We start from the raw sequence: 18,284 nt of genomic DNA, 5'->3' as shown, positions 1-18,284 counted from the left end.
CACACACTTTCATTATGTCAAATATCGTAATTATTAACTCAAGCTTACGATGAGCCAATGTATGAGAATTCTCTACAAAAATATAATAAAAATAACATCACTGATTTATAGTCAAAGCACAATAATCCGAAAATACTTTTAATCAACGTCATGACTCACGGCGGTGAATACTCCTTATATCGTCTTGGGGTATCCTGTTTAGATACACAGTATGAAGATTTCTTGAAATGTAATAAGAAGTAAACTGGAAAAACCCATTCCCAACTGCGTTTACAGAAGACCTTAGACCTCGGTGAAGCACTTCGAGTCGACAATATCAGTGAGAATCAACGAATCATCGCTACTTCCTCCTTCCAATTTCAATATTCCCAGTGCAAAATTACCAAACGTGGCAGTTTGGTCGAGTAGAAGTGCTGGTGGACGTGATACCGTTGTTGGGTACGGACTGAAGGCATTATTCCGTGAATATAATGGCGAAGATGAATGTTAAGGATCATTTCATTTAAAATTAACGTGAAAAATCCCTGATTGATGATACAAGATTGAGCTTACAAGGAATATTTCTTTATCTTGGATTGAAAAAATGAATACGTTCAACATATCGAAGCATAGTGGAATCAAAACAGTTGCGTTGCTAATCTTTGCATTTTGCTGGGCTACGGTTAGTGCAGCGGCTTACACGATTCCTGAACCGGAGATTAAAATCATTGCTCCACGTGGCTTCCAGGTCTCTATACCAGGTAAGATCGACGTAACGGTGAGATGATTTGAATTTTTTGCGTGAAACAAAGAGCTACCCATCGATCGATTCTTTTTGTTTAATTTGTAATTCAAGTTTTTTAGCTCATTCCGTAGCAAGTAACAGTCGATATATAATTAAACAAACAATTTAGAAAATTTCAAATTCTTAAACTGATTGTTGATTTGCTCCACTGATAAATAGAATTTGAATTTCGAACTCGAAACGAATTCGAAAGATTAATGTACGTACGTGATTTTGTCGAGACCGCCATTTTTCTAGAATACCAATTTCGAAATGAAACTGATGATTGAGAGGCGGGTCATGAGAAAATTTTTAAATAATAATCTGAAGAGGTGCTCTCAGGTAATAGTAAATAGTAAATGTAGAATATAATTCTTAGGTACTAAATTTTCAGACGAAAATGGAATACAATTCTTCTCATTCAATGGAAACCTCAACAGGCCAATACGTGTTGATGCAACCGGAGCAATATACGGAGATCTTTATGCGGCCGAATCAGGTCAATGGATTTTCAGAGAGAGGCATACTACAATTCAACCGGCAGACATAATTAATTATTGGCTTTACGTCCAATTGAATAATACTTCATACACGAAGACGGGGACATGGTCCCAGCGCAGTAAGATCATCGAGTTTTATTTCTAATAATCTTGATCACGACTCACATCAATTTTGATAGTCGCAAAGCCGTTCTACTGGTACCATAGCTTTCAAATTAATCGAACTTTCAATAATGATAGAAGGAACATTTTGTTGAAACCACCAAAATTATATCCAAAGTTTATCTTTGCCAGCGAATTAGAAGCATGACAATTTTTTTCATATTTTTATAGCAAACGTCAAGCCCACCACAGGGTCCTGCACTCCAAGTGTGACGACAACAGGTCGAGACGATGTGGTCTGCCAAAGTCAATTGATTTTGGAAGATAATTTTGATTCTTTGAAGTCAACGATTTGGTCACGCGAAATTCTCATTCCTTCTCAACCTGTGAGTACCAATTGAGATAAAAAAAAAAAACTACATACGCATAGATCATCAATACACGAATCCATATAGAATTGGAGAAAATCGACGAATCGAGTTGTTCTTTCAATGTATTAATTTCTATATAATATTTAATTATTTTGGATCTAGCATTACGAATTTTGTGTCTATCACAATCACCCTGAAAGTGTGGAAATCAGAAACGGTATTTTACGGTTGATACCTAGTATTCTCGAGGACTCTTACGGAGAAGGTTCCAGTGCTAGAGGTTCCATGATTCTTGCAGGGTAAATCAAACATTTAAATTGGCAAAAAAATAGTAGAAACATGTAGAACCTACTACCACACATCCTTGGATTGGAAAAATAATATTACTCCATATTTACCATGGCAGATGCACCAGTCATGTCGCTTACGACTGCAACCGAACGGCTGCCGCGTACAACATTTTACCACCGGTGATCTCTGCGCGTCTTACAACCCTTAATCATTTCAACTTTCGATACGGTCGGGTCGAAATTCGAGCCAAATTCCCAGAAGGAGACTGGCTTTATCCCGGTAAAATATCATTCTATGAAAATATTAAGTTTATAATGATTTTATGGCAGAGTGCGGGTTCAAGGATATAGCATACTTTCATTTGCCGTCCTTAATCTAAAAATTTCTGTTACTTCTAATGCAAAGGAGTATTTTCGGAGGAAAAATGAGAAACTTTAGCATTATTCATTAACAGAGTTGTGGCTACAACCGAAGAATCCGGCGGATAGTTCGGAGTACGGAAGTGTGCGTATTCGGTTGGGAATGGCCCGTGGAAATAATGTATTAACGGATGCGTCGAAAAACTACGGCGGGCAGCTATTGGAATTTGGATTGCAGGCTGATTTAAACCGACATTTCCGAGATACAAAGGTGGAAAAATTGCGCACCACAGGAGATACCTGGACTCGTGATTTCCACGTCTATTCCACTACATGGCGTCCAGAGGGGTTCATATTCCACGTCGATGGAGAAGAAGTAGGTCGATTAGATCCTGGAAACAATGGGTGGTTCGGCAATGCAAGTGATGATAATCTCTCGAGTACACGAAATAAAATGGCGCCATTCGATGGACAGGTAATTGATGTCATTGTTAGTTTGCTGAATAGGAGAATAATAATGTAACAAAAATCTGCAGTAATAAAGCGCCGTTGGATTTTTATTACAGTTTTACATCACCCTTGGAATTGGTGTGGGCGGAGTTCGCAATTTTCCGGAGAATACACGCAGTGGTGAGGGATCTGGATATGAGAAACCTTGGAGAAACTTAGCTGCAAAGGTCTGAACATATTTCTCGCTTACAATTAGTCAACTTTGAACACAGTACCTCTATTGGATGTTTATCGTTGTACCTAACGCAAGTTTGATAATTAAGTTTCATCATCTACCACCACGACTTGGTGGAGAAAACAATGTTTCTTGAAATTTCAGGCCATGCTTCGGTTCTGGCAGGCAAAGGATCAGTGGCTACCTAGCTGGAGAACTCGAAATGCTGACAAATCGCAACTACAAGTTGATTACGTTCGAGTCTGGGCTCTGTAAAGGATTTTTGCGGTGGTTAGCAATGAGAGTTTCGCGGTCAAGATGCAGATCATTCTGTATATGTGATATATAAAATTTTTAATAACACTTATATACGTTCTTTTTCGAAAGATTGGTAGGAAATTTACTGCTATTTGGTAACGTTTCCACCCCACGTTCCAAAATAGTTATCACATCACGAGTATACCTACGTATAGACGTAAACTAATTTTTAGGGCTTTCACATCTTTTCTAATGATATTTATATTTTCTAACGTACTAATTGGTGTTATTAGTACATTGAATATTTTATTTGACGAATACAACATTCACAGGGTATGCAGTGCGACGAATATTATGTGTGTATAATTTTCAAGATCTGGCTGGCGTTTGATGATCAGTCGGTTTTTAGTTAGTTATGAAATATTTTTTATATTTTGTCGATGGTAAATAATACAGTGAAGGTCGAACCCATTTTCGGGGTCCTCTCCAATTATCACGTAGGAATTGCGTCCGCGATGGTTTTTCTGTAAAACATCAATGCCGTTCTTATTTCAATCGTTCGTTGGAGATTGAGTTGCTCGCTAGCTAAACGATTTTCTGATAATAAAAATAGTGTAACAAAGTACATTAAAAGGTTCTAAATATTGTTGATAAAATTGGGTTTATAATTGGAAAGAAAAACTCGTGGTTATATCTAATGGTAAGTTTCTTACCCGGTAATGACGACGCGCGTTGCTGGAAGACGCTCTCGAAGAGAATCGTGCTTCGCTGTATCACCAGGATGAAGTGCAGAGTTGTTTGACGGTGCGCTGATAATCTGTAAACTGCTCAAATCGTAGCCGACAATTGCCTGACAGTTGTAAAGTTCGGACATTTGGTACGATTCTAGCACTACCCAAGATATCTACAATAAAATAATGAGACAGAGTTTTCGCGAGAACGCGCTTACGAATACTTGGTACACGAGTAGAAATTCATAACGACCTGGATCAGAATCAATAAATTCATAAACATATGAGATTATCTACGAACCCGATGCTTCTGAACCAGGGCTAAAGTTTGCTCTGAATCGAACGGGGGTAGCGCGGTGAGAGTCCCACCACCGCATCGAAAAATGAATATCCTTCGAATGATCCAGGAACCGCTGGACCAGTCCTCATAATCCATGACCTGACCTGTACCGAATCCACTTTTCAAAAAAATAAGGATGGTATTAAAATTCAGAACTTCGAAACGGAAGGCCAAAAAATGTCGACCAAAATGAAAAATGATATTTTCTTTCGTCGCAAGTATATGTAACAAAATACTAAAAATAAAAGCAATTTCAATTATGTTGATGCTCCGATGTTACCTGAGGTGTTTTCTTCGGGTCGAACACTTGAGAATTTCTTCGTTGGTGAGGACGACATCCTCGTTTTTAGTGTCTCCTTGAAGAACGACTAGAACATCCCGAGGTCCTAGATCGGTGAGGTCCACGATACCCTCCTCGCTATTGAGGATACTATCAAAATAACATGTGCCTTCGGTAGGGTGACTTCCCTCCAGAGGTTTTACCTTTCCATTCGTCGAAATAATCAAAGTTTTATCGGTTTTCAGTGTGGCAACATCGCCCACCTGTTCTTCGGCGCAAAATACTATTCGTGGCTGTTTATCCTGCAGTAAGGCCGCCAGTTTACTGCCTGTGGAACATTAAATAATGGATGAATCACAAGCCAAATAAAAAATTTTCAATGTAAAAAAAAACCGAGATACTCAATGATTAGCAAGACGGGTGCAATAAACTCGCGTCGTCGGAACTGCGAGACTTTGGATCTTCAAGTTCAAGTGTAAATTGCATTTTTTATTACATAAGTAAATACTCAGCGCTGTTAAACAATCGTGAATTCGTCGTCGCGGTTAGATTTAGAAAACTGCTAGAAAAATCTGTCATTCGTATCTCTCGTGTTGAACAAAATAAAACTTGCAGATAACCGAGCTCCAGGCATTCGTTATCATATAATTCATTTCTGGTCTCCGTGGCGGGGAAACACGGTCAAGTTCATTTTTCCATACGGTTATTTGGAGATTTCAAGGACTATGTAAAAAAATCAGTTTATTATTCATGGAAATGGTGTGGTAGAAAAACCGATGGTAAATATAATTTGATCCGAAGGATTGTCAAGAAAATCATGTTTAACTGTCATTTAAAAATTATTCTGGTGAACATTAATTTCATTCTCGTCTCTAGAATTGAAAATCACAATTGCACGCCAAAAATATTTGAACTATCAATTCAATTCAAAGTTAGAGTTCAGAGTGAATTTGATGAATTCCGAAAGTGGAAATGTTGTTCTGTTCAGCCATTGAAAAGACGAGTAACCAGTAGAAAAAAATGCAAGATAAAATCAACTTTCCCACCCCAAGGGCCTCTTCATATTCACATATTAATTTTAACCCCTACCAGCAGTTTTTTGGCGATAATCAATGGGGTGTAAGACTGCGCCAAGGATGAGCGATGCTACGAGGATCGTGTTCACCTTGGCGTCGTTAGGAGCGGCTAACAATCCGATGAGTTTCCCAGGGGTGACCCCGAGGGATCGTAGTCCGGCAGCGAGGGCGAGGGCCTCGGCCAAAATGTCCTTGTACTTCAAGACTTCGCCAGTCGCAGCGTTCACCTACATAAAAGTAGGTAGGAATTAACGAAATCCGGTTTAGCGATTAAACATTACAGATACTAAACAAAATAGGAGATATAGTATTTGTACGTATGTTCGAATGCATACACACAACCAAGAAAACAAGAAACTCGAAGTGCGAGCTGTGTATAAGTTGTAAGCTCCGGTTGATGGAGGTCACGGTTTTTTTTCCTTTTACCTTTTTTGTATCCTCGCAGAACATGGGATATTCCACGTGAAATTAATCAGACCATCTCGGAAGTGGTTCAAATTTTTCGAAATTTTTTTGGTATTTTGTTACAGCTCGGATGATTTTTATATTGAAATTTTATTTTTAAGGTATTTAGAAGTTAGCAATTGCTTACACAAAATTTGTGTGTCGATATGTTTTACAAAAAAAAATCATCCATTCAACCAACTTTACAAATATAAACCGATTGCGTGACGGTCCGGGTTATCGCCAGGAAGATTTCACATGAAATGCCCAGTACGTATTTCGGGAAAACTGGTTTTCACGTTTAACATATAGCATGAGAGTGGTCACCACAATAATAATATTAACAATCATAATAAGCTTCGTAATTGAACTATTATTATTTTGATGATTTTACGTAGATAGTTAAAAATCCTAATATCGAACCTCGACAACTCTGTCGTGATATCTTCCGAACATTTCAAACAGACAGTGCCCTAGAGAGGATGGCGGGATTTCCATACTCTCGAGAAATCCCTCGACACCTGTCCCATGGAGATGTGACATCCTTCGTCGCCCATTTTTCTGTTTACTATTGTCGAAATCGATTTCGTTGAATGGTGTGCTAGCGAAGACCGTCGGTCTTCTTCCTGAGGACCCAAATTCCGAATTACTATGTCATGAATATTGTTTTCATTAAAAATATCGTAAGCCAAATATATTGCATTATGCACTGGAAAAAAAAAAAAATAGTTTTTCTCTCGAATCTTCACCGATCTGATACCTCCAAACGACCAATTGTCGTTATATGATTTGTGTAGAAACATACTCCGGATGTGCGGATTCGCGGTTCATAGACAGTCGTTGATTATACAACGTCTGACTCATGTAAAATACAAACATTTTTCGAACGATGAGTTCGAGAGATGAGTACGCGTATTGTCACACACAGCTGCGAGGTCGTTATTTGAGAACGATTAGATTATAAGCACGCTCGATCACACACTAATTGCTGTAATACGAGACACCTGTAATAATTATATTGTCACACTTAGAAATAATTATATGTATACCTAATAAACCACATGATAAAGTCACTTTATCCCACAAGAGAATGAAACCGTTTAATCAAAAATTATGGATCTTAATGCATTGCACTTGATTTCAAGTGGTCTTGAGTGCATTTAAACATAAGAGATCGAAAGCCACAGTTCGTAAAAAACAATTTACATTTGCTTGTCACAACGTTATATTCTTGTCACTCCAAATAATAACGAGAAAAGTTAGAAGTGTTTTTTTTTTTTTCCATGGCGTAGAAATAGCGAATTGAATGTTGTAATAAGGAGTAAAAAAATTCCAAAGCTCACCCCAACAGCACCAAAAACTCCTTATGATCGTCATTCTTGGTTTTTATAAACTATCTCATAATGATCTTTTGACGTGTCTCAAACTAATCAAACCTTGCATGCTTTCGGTAAGAATGGCACGCTGGTTTGAGGCAGTTGAGATAATGCTCAACGCGACGCGGTTGATATCGTATCTCCCGATTAGAACAGCCAGCTACATTTTTATTTATAAAAATTCCCGCTAACCGCATGCATGTAACGAATTACTCCCGGATATATATTATAGTACATTTCCTCATATATTATTGTATATCAGTAGAACAATTCACAATGGATTAATCGAATTATCGAACGACAGTAGCAATTATATCTAAGTGTATCGTTATCTGTATGTATTGATAACAGTCTTGAAATTAAATTTGGGTCGAATCTCTTAAAATTTAATTCAATGAATCGAATCATTATGGGTATTATACATTTCCGGTATTCACTTGATCGGCCAGACCATTATATCGATTATATCTTGATTCAAATTATAATGATTTCGGATATTTTTATCAGAAGATACCTACAAACTAATTATTATTAGATTATATCAATACCTATTGAAAGTCCAGTTCCAGCTTATCTATCGTGTGTCGGAAATGACTGAATTCAATTCATCACTCTCTGATCAATTTTATTCAAGATTTAAATATAGCGGGAAATAAGTTAAGGATTCCACTCCACGTACCAATCACATCTTAATCGATAGCGCCTGATACATACATACATGCATAGTTGTACTCATGGACATACATATTCGTGATTGCCGATGCTGATTCGATCATTATAAATACTATTATCATTGTAATTATTGAACGTATTATTATCATTGTTATTTTTTTTTGTAAATATTATTCTTACTGTTATCATTATTAAATTCGCAAGTACTCGATCGTAGAATAGAGAGGACCTTGAACACGACAGATTCTATGTAGGGTCACGGTTAGCCGCGGGCAATCAATTATACTGAATACAAAAGTCTACATTACAGCAGCTATTGTAATAAAATTAAGCGATAAAACGATGATACTTGTAAATACATAAAATTACTGTTAAGCAAGACTTCAAGATTTTACTAAAAACAGGCGGAATGATTATGTTATATACTTGTATATGGGGATTATGAATTACCCATAACGATTAACACCCTTCTATCGGTATAATTATGCGAATGACTCGGTTATTTTCATTTTATTTTCTTTGTTCACAATTCTACAATATTGTATGAAGTAAGTTAAGATTCTCATCTCAGTTTTATGAAGCACTGTAGAATCTCATCGAATCTGCAGAGACAAGTCTGGAAATTTGACCTTGAGCATTTGCTCACAATTAGAGTTCGTACACAATGCTAATTATGTGGTGGTCTTTTTCACCATGCTAAGACAAGTTATATGGTTAATAAACTGATTGTGAGAGAGAATATTTGTTTTTAAAACCTGTAACATATTGTTATTTCATCCCTTACAGGGAAGAACACTTTTTTCGTGGATTATATTTTTGTGTAGAGATTTAAATATAAAAATTCTGGATTTGATTACGATTATCAATAGGTATATCATTTTTTGAAAGTATTTGAAGGCATTATTGCTTTTATTTCATCTGTTTTTTCAGATTAAATAAAAAATCTCTGAAATTGATTTAATATATGGTCAATGATGGAGTAAAACAAATTAGGAAAATATCAAAACAAGTCAGGTTCAAAATCGGGTTGAGTTCACATGAATGCCCCGTACATAAATATAATTGATAACATCGAATTCTCTTATTGTCAGATCCGGTAATAACAACTTGCTAATTGCTACGGTCCTCAGACTCTTCAAATGGTTGCCGCATAATAAAAATAGCATGCAGTAATTTTCAATTATTCAGGATAGGTTCAGGCAGCGGTATTATAACGTGTTCAAATCATCACTCCGCATCTTATATTTCGAATTAATATAGTAGGCGGTCTTTACTTTGCAACGCGGCAAATATCTCCGAAGACATCTGATCTGCCTTTCCCAACGGCTACGCATGCCGTTCAATCGATTATAAATTTTGCTCTAACAGACAACAGGTGCAGGATCGTTTCGGCGGTCTGATGACTCGCCTTTTGAATTTATATGTTCACTGAATCTACATAATTCGTTAAACAATTATATTCGGATATAAAAACTGTTATTAAAATATAGTGCAACGGACGTATAGCTAAATTTCAGTGTCACGCCTTTATCAAATAGAGATCCTTGATTGTTATAAAAATAAGTGCCTCTTTCCTTTGTATCTAGAATATCTAAAATCATGGTACCATTGGGAATTATCGCTGTTTTCGGTATAACTATTCTCTTCAATTTTGGCGTTGCTATGCCAAGGAATCCGCAGTCTCCACGATTTCCGCAGTCTTCGGATAATTCTGGTAAGTAATTAAACAAAATTAAGCAAAAATAATTCAAAGAACATGAAACAAATGTGTTTTTTCAGTTTTGAGTTGGAATAAGTTGTAGTTAAAAATTTTTAGATTCGAATAAAGAATTCCTTTATGCGATAGACTCTGATCACTTCTTACCATAGCGTATTGTAGTTTGAATAATATCACAAAAATTATTTTACAGTCGGAGATTTTGTTCTTTTGAGTTGCACGGCCACAGCACAACTGCAAAGACATGTTACGAACAAAAATATTATACATATTTTACCAGCTGGAATCGTGGATCAAACGCCAACACGGATACGTCCTTTAAGCGGTTTGCAACCACCGTTTAATAATGTTATATCAAAATCTACAGACGACGATCGCATAAAGCACATTCATATTATCAGGGTAAACACCAACCCTCACCAAAAGTGGCCAGAAACGTTGCATAAAAAAACGAGTATTGGAAACCACCAGAAAACGGATCATCTAGTGACCGGTACTGCGGAATCGTTGATGCCGCTAGATACACCACTGAAAACTATAAGAGTAAACGCGTTTAGACAAGACATGCCTGTCATATTTAGAGAAAAAACCCAATTACCCCAAGTTGATCATTGGCCAGTTATTAACGAGGGTGACAATGGTCACCGAAATAGTGTTATTACCGTAATAAAACCGTAATAATTGTAATAACGTTTGCGAGATCGTTGAATAAGATTCATTGATATTTTCAACTTCAATAACTGTCAATGGTAGCAATAAAAATGGTTTAAAATGGTTATCATGATTGCTAATTATGTTCGACAGAGCCTCAATTTGTAATAGCTTTTGTAAATGAACACAAATACCTACGTGGACGCCTAATTGGCTACAGAAGTATCAGTTGTACATAAACTACACACGAAGTAAATAAAGTTCTACTAATATTCAATGATTCAATTTAATTTTATGTTTTATGCCTTGTAATTATTGGTGTAGATATGTATATAAGTATGCAAGTGTTGACTAGATATCTTGAAGTCAATAGTACCATAAATCAATGGGTCAGACGTTTATGAGTAAATTATTAATTAAAAAATATGAATTGGTATGATAGTATAGCGCATGTTAGCTGGTAAATATCTGAGAATTTTTCAGTTACAATGATGGGGTAAAGTGAAAGAACCTTATCAATTTAATATAATTACTTTATTCAGTGCCTATAAGACTAATGTTATTGGAGAAGTGGTTGTGTAGCCTACGCTGCAGTTATAGAACTTGGTGGTGTTCTGAAGGCATCCGGTATGGGTAGTATTTCAATCTGCAAGAGAACATAGTATATCATTTGCACTGTACAGCAATGTTAAAATACTGAATCGAATGATTTGATGATAAGACAGCTGACTTCTAACCTTTGTAACTTTCATAGCAACTCCTTCAGGTAAATTCCTTTGCAGATATTCCAGCACTGTGTCAGCGGTGGAACCAGTTAAATGATGAAAATGAATGAATCGATAATAGGTCCTAGTCTCGTATTGAACACGATGCTTCTTGTATATCTGTACAGATTTCAACAGGGTGAGGCGTTCATGTTTCGCTTTACGTGGACCCCAACTGAAAAATGAGAAAGTGATTAAGCTCATCAGTGCAATGGATTTAATAAAGCTTTCAATAATTGAGAAAGCAACATTACTTTTTACCAATTTTGATGCCGAGATGATTTGCTGCCATTGTTGTGAATTGGGCATAACTCCGTAAAACTGCTGTATCATTTCCTCGGACTTCAAGCTCAATCTCCTTATATAATTTATCTGGAAGAACCTAAAAAATTGATTGAAAGGAAGGGTCATTGTTGGTATATATCCTTAACATGAGTGGATTAAATTCCGAATAACTGAAGGTCTAGCAATTCAATGACTACTGTTCATAGACCTATAACTCAGGGAATGAGTCGTATAAGACATGAGTCTGTGAAGCAATCTTATATGTTACAACTTTATGATTCCATTATCTGGAATTAAACCAACCCAAAACTGCTGTGGACAGGAGGATAAATAAAAGATATAAAGTCTAATTCGAGTTGGACTGCTAAATTCAGTGTTTCTTTTCCTGTATACAGGTTTAGTGTGATGCTTTGCATCAAATCCGGAAGCTTATACATACTGTTTCCGTAGGCTGTTGCACTTCTGTTGACAATGTGCAGTTACGGATTTTGCTTATTGTTTCACATTGTGCTTTTCCTATCAGATTACGGAAAATCGAAACAGCCTGTAAATAACAAAATTCTATATCGTAACTTAACCCCAAACATTCATTCTCACGACGGAGGATATATCCTTGAAAAATATACCTTAGAATTGAACATGTTTTTTTTTTCAAATTAAACGTATGATTGATTATTGATTGGCAAAAAATCAATGCTATGGGAAATTATAACAGGATTAACCTCAAACCATCCGTAAACTACAAATACTAATGGTCTGCGAATACCATGTGAAATGAAAAGATGGTGAACTCAGTAGTCGAAAATGTAGATAGCCTTGGTAGACCGCATGCCGATAGAGTGCAAGTTAGGCTACGTCCCTACGTTGGTCAAGTAGGGTTGGGATAGGTCTTCAATTCGTGAGTAAAGAAATGTCAACCATTGCAATCAGAGCTCCGATGTAATAACTTAAAGCTTCGTTTTATGCAGGCGTTTTGTACCGAAGTTTGTGTCAAATCCCAGCAAGTGAAATTACGAAGCGCAAAGACTGTAATCCAAATTGAAGCAGCGAAAGATTCAGAAAACTAGTTATCGCTGAAGTATTTGAGAGTCGTAAGAATAATAAGATCTTGAGGTCGTTTCGTTGTGAATGAATTCATTGGAGGGGCTGAACAGCAGGCCTGCAATCATTTATCGCCAGCCATATTTATTGTGAATATTGCCACTAAAGTCAAATCTGTTTAACTGTAATGCAATGTTCAATCGTACTTGACAAAGTGCAATCCAAGTTCCGTAAATAAAAGGTAAGGAAAAATTGCAATCCTACGTATTATTTTGTTTATTTACCAATATAATGTATTATATTTTTTGAAAAGATAATCACATCAATTTACTTTAATGATGAACGTGCCATTCCAATTATGTATTCTTACCTGATGTCTTCATTGCATTACCGATCAGTACGTGCAGCTTGTATCGGTAGCACAGCAAAATTTTTGGAACTTGACATTTGCCATCCGCTGACCTGATTAAACCTCGCATGCCTTGTAAACAATACTAGAAATTGATATGTCATGTACTCACATTTATGTTTTCGTATTATTGTGCAGCAAATTATGGCAACAAAAATTGTAGAAGATGGAGCTAGCGACGTGGCTATTTCATCAGAAACAAAAACTCTGCCCATCGTTGATACTGACAGTGACGATGGAATGTTATCAACATATAGCTTACCTACTTTGCCTGAACTGGCACAGAGATCGCAAGAGTCATTAAATCTACTAACCCGTTCTCAATATGCCTTGGTACGTATGTTCAAGTCTAGATGTTCAAAAGCACATTACATTTCAACTTGAATAAATAGATGTGAATTAATTTTAAATCCTACTGATGGGTACAAATTTTGTCATGCTCACCAAACAGCTCATATGTCAGTATCTAATTTATCATCATTATCCTCTTTTGGAAATATCAGGTGGTTTTTCATGGTGTGGCCGATACCTACCCCACAGACAGTGACATACTGTGTCGCTATTCTTTAACCGATGGGGTAGAAGCTGTACCAGGAGACCGAGTGGTCTTGTTTGCTGTTGGATGGTCTTCGATAACGGATTACATTGTGTTTGAATGGGCCCCTATTCCAGAGAAAGATGAAAGAGATCTCACAGTGGTATTCAAGGCTGCTGATTTACCAAAAGATGTAAATGAGTTCTACCAGGTCAGTTTTATTAGCTTTATTGAGCAATTTCAAACCTTACGCTTCAAATAGGTAACACAGTTCAAATATAGCATAGTCAGTGATTACCCTGGTGCATTCGTTAGGTTTGTTATGTCAGCAATGAGGGTCAAGTTTGTGGTGCCAGTGTGCCATTTCAAGTACGTACGCCGAATAATGAAGAATTAACCTGTGCCTTAGAAGAGGACATGGTTATTGTACGATCTTCAATGGCAGTTGCTCAAGATAAATTATTCAAAGTGAGTAATAAACTATTCAGGCTTCTGTGGATACTTCCGTTTTTCGCGGTTAATTTTTTTGTAGTTTATTCGGAGTGAAAAGCAGCGCAAAGTTTTACCGTCATTTTAATGAAGTTGCTGATGTTTTCCTCAGGCTCAGCTTGATCGAGAAAATCTAAATAGAGAAAAAGTAAATCTTGAGAAACAGCTGCGTTCTTTGGAAGAAAAGCATAATTTTACTCTGCAACGGTTAGATCGGTTGCAAGAAACTTTGAGCACATCTAATACATTGAATGAAGAGTTAAAAAAAGAAAATACAAATTTGTCAGGTGTCAATGAACAAATGTTGTGTATGAAGAAAAAACTAGAAGTCATGGAAAGTAAACTCGGAGAAGTTGAGCAAGAGAAGGAAAAATTACAGAAAGATCTCGAAGTTCTCACTAAAGCGGTAGAAGATTCCTCGTTAAAACTTGAACATGCTGAGAGACATGCTCAAGAATTAGATAAAGAATTTTCTGCAGCTACCGATGTTATTCAGACTTGGCAAGAGGAACGAGCAAAATGTAAGGATAGATTGATTTTGTATCGCGTACTTCTTGCACAATAAGTTAGTGGCGCTTATTGTTCAAAGTTTTTATGTATTTTAAGAAGCCGTCATAAATCTCTCTAAAAATATCTCTACGATTCTAGGAAATTTAAATCAAAGAAATTGCTTTGAACGAATTCAATTTCATTGGATTTAGCTAGCCGTAGTATGAATGATTTTATCTTTATTGCCAAACACGATTTGGTCCTATTTGAAATCTCTTAATAGTTGGTGCAAATTACTATTTTATAGAGTAATTTCATGGTTCTTCACTCAAAAGCTGTGTTACATGAAGCTGCCATGAGATAACTTGGGAAATCCAAAATGTGTGAAAGATTTCTTACTTGTTCCGGACGTTGAAACATTATTTTTGTCAGGCATTTAAATACATTTGCCTTCCATAATTTGGCAATGATGTCCGTTCATTAACTTAGATTTTGAAAATCACGCTGAACGAATAACCTTATTGCAGCTCATGAGAAGATTTGTGTTGCCCAAGCGCAACTTGAACAAAGCGAGGGTAACAGAGCAGCTTTGGCTACAAAAAATTTGGAGCTCGATGATGAGCTTACATTGTGTAAATTTAACCTGAATAACGCACAGTTGGAAAATTCGAGACTTGAATCTGAACTGAAAAACCTTACGCAAGAAAATACGAAGCTGAATGAACATCTGAGGACCTCGAAGAAGTTGGACGAGACAAATCAATTAAAACAAAATCAGTTCTCTTATACTCAAGGAGATAGATTCAAAATAGAAAATATGAGGTTGAAGAGAAACGTAGAAGATTTTCAATTGAGAGTTTCTTATTTGGAACATGAGAATCATACTTTACAACAGATATTGGTTGATACATTGGATGCGCAGAAAAATTCTTGTGTAGATCACTGCAGCTTGGAGAAACAAGTTGCTCAACTTCAGTATCGTCTTAACAAAGCTACCATGAATAACGAACGAGCCAAAGAATCGGCGCAAGGCTCTAGCGCCGATTTTCATGAAACTTCGACGTTATTAAAAAAAGTTGAAACATTAGAGGAGGTTCTAGAAGATTCGTTAAAAGAAAATCAAATACGTTTACAAGAAAAGACTGCATTACAAATTCAGAATGAAATGTTGGAAACGAAACTCAATCATAACGCAAAACTTGAGGAATATGTCATTGTTACTACAAGTGATGCCTCAGGCCCTGTGTCTGTTACTGATGTACGTATCATTTCTTTTGCCAACAATTTATTCAAAGTCGAATCGCGCTTATTGGGAGATATTTAAAAATCCTATTATTTAAAATAAGGAGAGCCTTTTACGTACTTTCAGTTGACGAGAGAAAATGAAGAATTGAGGTGGAAATTATGTTCTCAGCAACAGCTGTATGCTGAATCTGCTGAAATTTTGACTAAGAGAGACCAAGAGATCTCGAAATTACGTGATAACATAGAAACATTGAAGATAGAAAGCCAGGAGACAAATAAGCAACTCAAACAAGAGATTGCTAATCTCGTTTCCAAAAACGCCTCATTCCTGAATCAAGAGGTACAATTGAGGGAATTAAAAAATGAGATGCAAAGAATAACGTGAGTATTTTAAACCATAAATCGGTACCGTATATTCCAATAAACTCGCAGTATTCTAGGACCTAGTACTTAGTATCAGCTTTCTGCTCCTTTTTTCCTACATTGTTCCCCATTTTTTCCTTACAACTGCCCAAGGAAGTACTTCGATTATTATTGAGTTTATCTTCTAAGTAATGCATAATGAAGTCAAGTTGGAATTTAACTGGTAACTTTCCATTATTTAAAGTAACTTGACAATCCTTCTGAGGATAATAATGCTAACTATTCCCCTAAATTCGAGTCTTGGTCCGTTCGTATAACTGCGTCAAATCTCTCATCTATTTTTGAAAGTTTCTTTAGCAGCAATCAGAATCTACATCATAGGAGTTGTGGTATTTACGATAGAGTTAATGTTTTATTCGAAATTTGTAATAATTTGAGAAAAAAATCTGTTCTGTAATGCAGGTTCATGAATGAAGAGTTGCTGGTTCAGAACGCTTCACTACTGGAGAGACTTCATGACAGTAAATTGTATACTGATGGAAAATCCAAGCTCACCAAACCCGAGTTGGGCGTTATCGACAAAACTTTAGAAATTGAAAACAAGCACTTGATAGAAAAACTTGAATATACTCATGAAGAATTGGGTGCTGCTAGGAAACAACTGGAAACTGTGACACTGCAATTAGAGGAATGTAAAAAAGATCATAGACGTTTACAAAATGAATTACGTGACGCGAAACAGATCAGTCAAATATCAGAGAAATCAAATCTGAAACGCCCAACTGAAAGTAGCGTACCTTCGCCGGGACTTGATATGCATACTTCAGAAGTATATCCAAAATTGGCTGAAATCAGTCAAAGCGTTGTACATGTACTATCGGCAGTGGAAAAACTCTCAAGTCATAAAGAAGTGAAAAGAGATGAGTTCATGTTGGAAGCTGACGAACTGAAGTACAGATTAAAACTAGCTCGGGAAGAATATGAAAAAGTTTATGCGATAATGAATTATTATAAGACCAAATATGCCAATTTGAAAACGAAGTACAAAATGAAAAAGTCTGCCAACTACTGTAATACTGACTAGTTCCAATAGATCTCTTGCTACGTAACGTGATGTAGTCTGGAGCGAAATTCAGGTGATATTAATCAAATTAAAATTATTCTAACAAAAAAGTAGTAAAAAAACTTCGAGTAATTCACATATTGAGATATAGTGGTGTTGATTTAGTTTTGTATCATTCAGGGCTAGGATGTTCGTGAAAGAAGATAGGGTATGGTTGTATTTAGAATAAAAGAGTTAATATCATTTCTATATCAATTAATTTGGGTCGAATGTGTAAAAAAATTAATGTATCATATCAATAGCTTCATTTAAGATGATAAAGTACTCATATTACCACACTTTCTTAATAAACATACTAGGGTTTAATATGGTTGCATAATATTTCATCGTATTAGTGATTCTCACAAAAATGATAGTTTCCATCAAGTAGTTGGATATCAAACGAGTGGACAACTATCCGCCCTATATTAACATTCGGTGCAAGTTGATGAACAGGAAATCATAGAGAAATCAATGAATGGAATATGTATTATTGTGCAAAATTGAATTTGATTTTCTAATAAAACCAGAAGAGTAATCTTAAATCTTATTATTGATATTCCATTAAACTGACCCACAAAAAATTCCCTTTTTTTTTTACGTAAACTACATCAGAACGATCACAGCATGGTGAGGCTTATTCTTCACTTAAGAAATGCTAATGAAATTTAACATTGTCCAGAAGATTGAAAACTAAGAGCTTGGGCTTGAGCAGTTCGACAGTCATTTTTCGTCTCTCAAATTTTTCGCCCGAGATTTTTCCATGTCTATAAACTTTGGTTTTTTTCGATCTTGGTTCGGATATATTCTCAAAAATTCAAGTATGTAAGTTAAATTAGTCCATCAATTGAACTGACCGAGTTATCGCCTATTTTTCTAAGTCTAGAACCGAAAAAATTCCAGATGTATGGATTGGTTTTAGGGATAGCTCAATTTAGTAGACGGATTCGGCGAAAGATATATTCCT

The 18,284-nt window shown here is 36.1% G+C and overlaps 5 protein-coding genes and 1 long non-coding RNA gene across 9 annotated transcripts; 4 read left to right on the top strand and 2 right to left on the bottom strand.

Annotated features, from left to right (window-relative positions):
* The first annotated feature begins 258 nt into the window (after positions 1-258).
* LOC105692853 (beta-1,3-glucan-binding protein-like) lies at positions 259-3,417 on the top strand. The gene is made up of 8 exons (XM_012412347.4): positions 259-740; positions 1,158-1,382; positions 1,597-1,751; positions 1,899-2,035; positions 2,143-2,306; positions 2,482-2,861; positions 2,953-3,063; positions 3,216-3,417. The coding sequence occupies exons 1-8, from the start codon at positions 584-586 to the stop codon at positions 3,324-3,326; spliced, it is 1,440 nt and encodes a 479-aa protein (XP_012267770.2). The 5' UTR covers positions 259-583; the 3' UTR covers positions 3,327-3,417.
* On the bottom strand, positions 3,365-9,290 carry LOC105692854. 3 transcript variants are annotated; one of them, XM_048659332.1, is made up of 7 exons: positions 6,940-7,501; positions 6,603-6,805; positions 5,749-5,962; positions 4,660-4,987; positions 4,341-4,497; positions 4,022-4,212; positions 3,365-3,832 (listed from the first exon to the last, which is right to left on the bottom strand). In XM_048659332.1, the coding sequence occupies exons 1-7, from the start codon at positions 6,980-6,982 to the stop codon at positions 3,802-3,804; spliced, it is 1,167 nt and encodes a 388-aa protein (XP_048515289.1). In that variant the 5' UTR covers positions 6,983-7,501; the 3' UTR covers positions 3,365-3,801. The 3 variants fall into 3 exon arrangements, with proteins under 3 accessions (XP_048515289.1, XP_012267774.2, XP_012267773.2); XM_012412351.3 differs by lacking the exon at positions 6,940-7,501 and adding an exon at positions 8,104-9,290 and having other exon boundaries at positions 3,567-3,832; XM_012412350.3 differs by lacking the exon at positions 6,940-7,501 and adding an exon at positions 7,523-7,991 and having other exon boundaries at positions 3,567-3,832.
* On the top strand, positions 5,192-6,782 carry LOC125502009. Its single transcript, XR_007279812.1, has 3 exons — positions 5,192-5,438; positions 5,752-5,972; positions 6,645-6,782. It is a non-coding gene; the product is annotated as an uncharacterized LOC125502009 (long non-coding RNA).
* A 516-nt stretch (positions 9,291-9,806) lies between the features above and the next one.
* On the top strand, positions 9,807-10,872 carry LOC105692842. Of its 2 annotated transcripts, XM_048659408.1 has the most exons (3): positions 9,807-9,941; positions 10,138-10,269; positions 10,346-10,872. In XM_048659408.1, exons 1-3 carry the CDS (start codon positions 9,827-9,829, stop codon positions 10,348-10,350), a joined length of 252 nt encoding a protein of 83 aa, XP_048515365.1. In that variant the 5' UTR covers positions 9,807-9,826; the 3' UTR covers positions 10,351-10,872. The 2 variants fall into 2 exon arrangements, with proteins under 2 accessions (XP_048515365.1, XP_012267751.2); XM_012412328.4 differs by having other exon boundaries at positions 10,138-10,872.
* Positions 10,873-11,110: 238 nt separating this feature from the next.
* Positions 11,111-12,423, bottom strand: LOC105692843 (28S ribosomal protein S10, mitochondrial). Its single transcript, XM_012412329.4, has 5 exons — positions 12,271-12,423; positions 12,084-12,188; positions 11,614-11,741; positions 11,333-11,534; positions 11,111-11,241 (listed from the first exon to the last, which is right to left on the bottom strand). Exons 1-5 carry the CDS (start codon positions 12,283-12,285, stop codon positions 11,179-11,181), a joined length of 513 nt encoding a protein of 170 aa, XP_012267752.2. The 5' UTR covers positions 12,286-12,423; the 3' UTR covers positions 11,111-11,178.
* A 137-nt stretch (positions 12,424-12,560) lies between these two features.
* LOC105692841 (tax1-binding protein 1 homolog) lies at positions 12,561-17,862 on the top strand. Its single transcript, XM_012412327.4, has 8 exons — positions 12,561-12,926; positions 13,233-13,427; positions 13,598-13,840; positions 13,945-14,097; positions 14,231-14,639; positions 15,135-15,865; positions 15,977-16,233; positions 16,678-17,862. Exons 2-8 carry the CDS (start codon positions 13,239-13,241, stop codon positions 17,297-17,299), a joined length of 2,604 nt encoding a protein of 867 aa, XP_012267750.2. The 5' UTR covers positions 12,561-12,926; positions 13,233-13,238; the 3' UTR covers positions 17,300-17,862.
* Positions 17,863-18,284: the final 422 nt, after the last annotated feature.

Source organism: Athalia rosae, chromosome 1 (genome assembly GCF_917208135.1).
Source record: "Athalia rosae chromosome 1, iyAthRosa1.1, whole genome shotgun sequence".
Classification (NCBI taxonomy): Eukaryota; Metazoa; Arthropoda; class Insecta; order Hymenoptera; family Athaliidae; genus Athalia; species Athalia rosae.
Note: the sequence above shows the minus strand (reverse complement) of the source record. Positions and strands in the feature narration are given on the sequence as shown.

Excerpts from the sequence above, each read along its gene's own strand:
- LOC105692843 (XM_012412329.4), bottom strand. Across the intron at positions 11,742-12,083 it reads TGCAACAGCCTACGGAAACA|GTTCTTCCAGATAAATTATA; the intron begins GTATGTATAAGC and ends TCAATTTTTTAG. Across the intron at positions 11,535-11,613 it reads GGCATCAAAATTGGTAAAAA|TTGGGGTCCACGTAAAGCGA; the intron begins GTAATGTTGCTT and ends CTCATTTTTCAG.
- LOC105692853 (XM_012412347.4), top strand. The coding sequence starts at position 584 with ATGAATACGTTCAACATATCGAAGCATAGTGGAATCAAAACAGTTGCG. Across the intron at positions 1,383-1,596 it reads GGGGACATGGTCCCAGCGCA|CAAACGTCAAGCCCACCACA; the intron begins GTAAGATCATCG and ends ATATTTTTATAG. Across the intron at positions 2,036-2,142 it reads GGTTCCATGATTCTTGCAGG|ATGCACCAGTCATGTCGCTT; the intron begins GTAAATCAAACA and ends TTACCATGGCAG.
- LOC105692854 (XM_048659332.1), bottom strand. The coding sequence starts at position 6,982 with ATGTTTCTACACAAATCATATAACGACAATTGGTCGTTTGGAG. Across the intron at positions 5,963-6,602 it reads ATCACGACAGAGTTGTCGAG|GTGAACGCTGCGACTGGCGA; the intron begins GTTCGATATTAG and ends ACTTTTATGTAG. Across the intron at positions 4,988-5,748 it reads TTATCGCCAAAAAACTGCTG|GCAGTAAACTGGCGGCCTTA; the intron begins GTAGGGGTTAAA and ends AATGTTCCACAG.
- LOC105692842 (XM_012412328.4), top strand. The coding sequence starts at position 9,827 with ATGGTACCATTGGGAATTATCGCTGTTTTCGGTATAACTATTCTCTTC. Across the intron at positions 9,942-10,137 it reads GCAGTCTTCGGATAATTCTG|TCGGAGATTTTGTTCTTTTG; the intron begins GTAAGTAATTAA and ends ATTATTTTACAG.
- LOC105692841 (XM_012412327.4), top strand. The coding sequence starts at position 13,239 with ATGGCAACAAAAATTGTAGAAGATGGAGCTAGCGACGTGGCTATTTCA. Across the intron at positions 13,428-13,597 it reads CCCGTTCTCAATATGCCTTG|GTGGTTTTTCATGGTGTGGC; the intron begins GTACGTATGTTC and ends TGGAAATATCAG. Across the intron at positions 14,098-14,230 it reads CTCAAGATAAATTATTCAAA|GCTCAGCTTGATCGAGAAAA; the intron begins GTGAGTAATAAA and ends TGTTTTCCTCAG.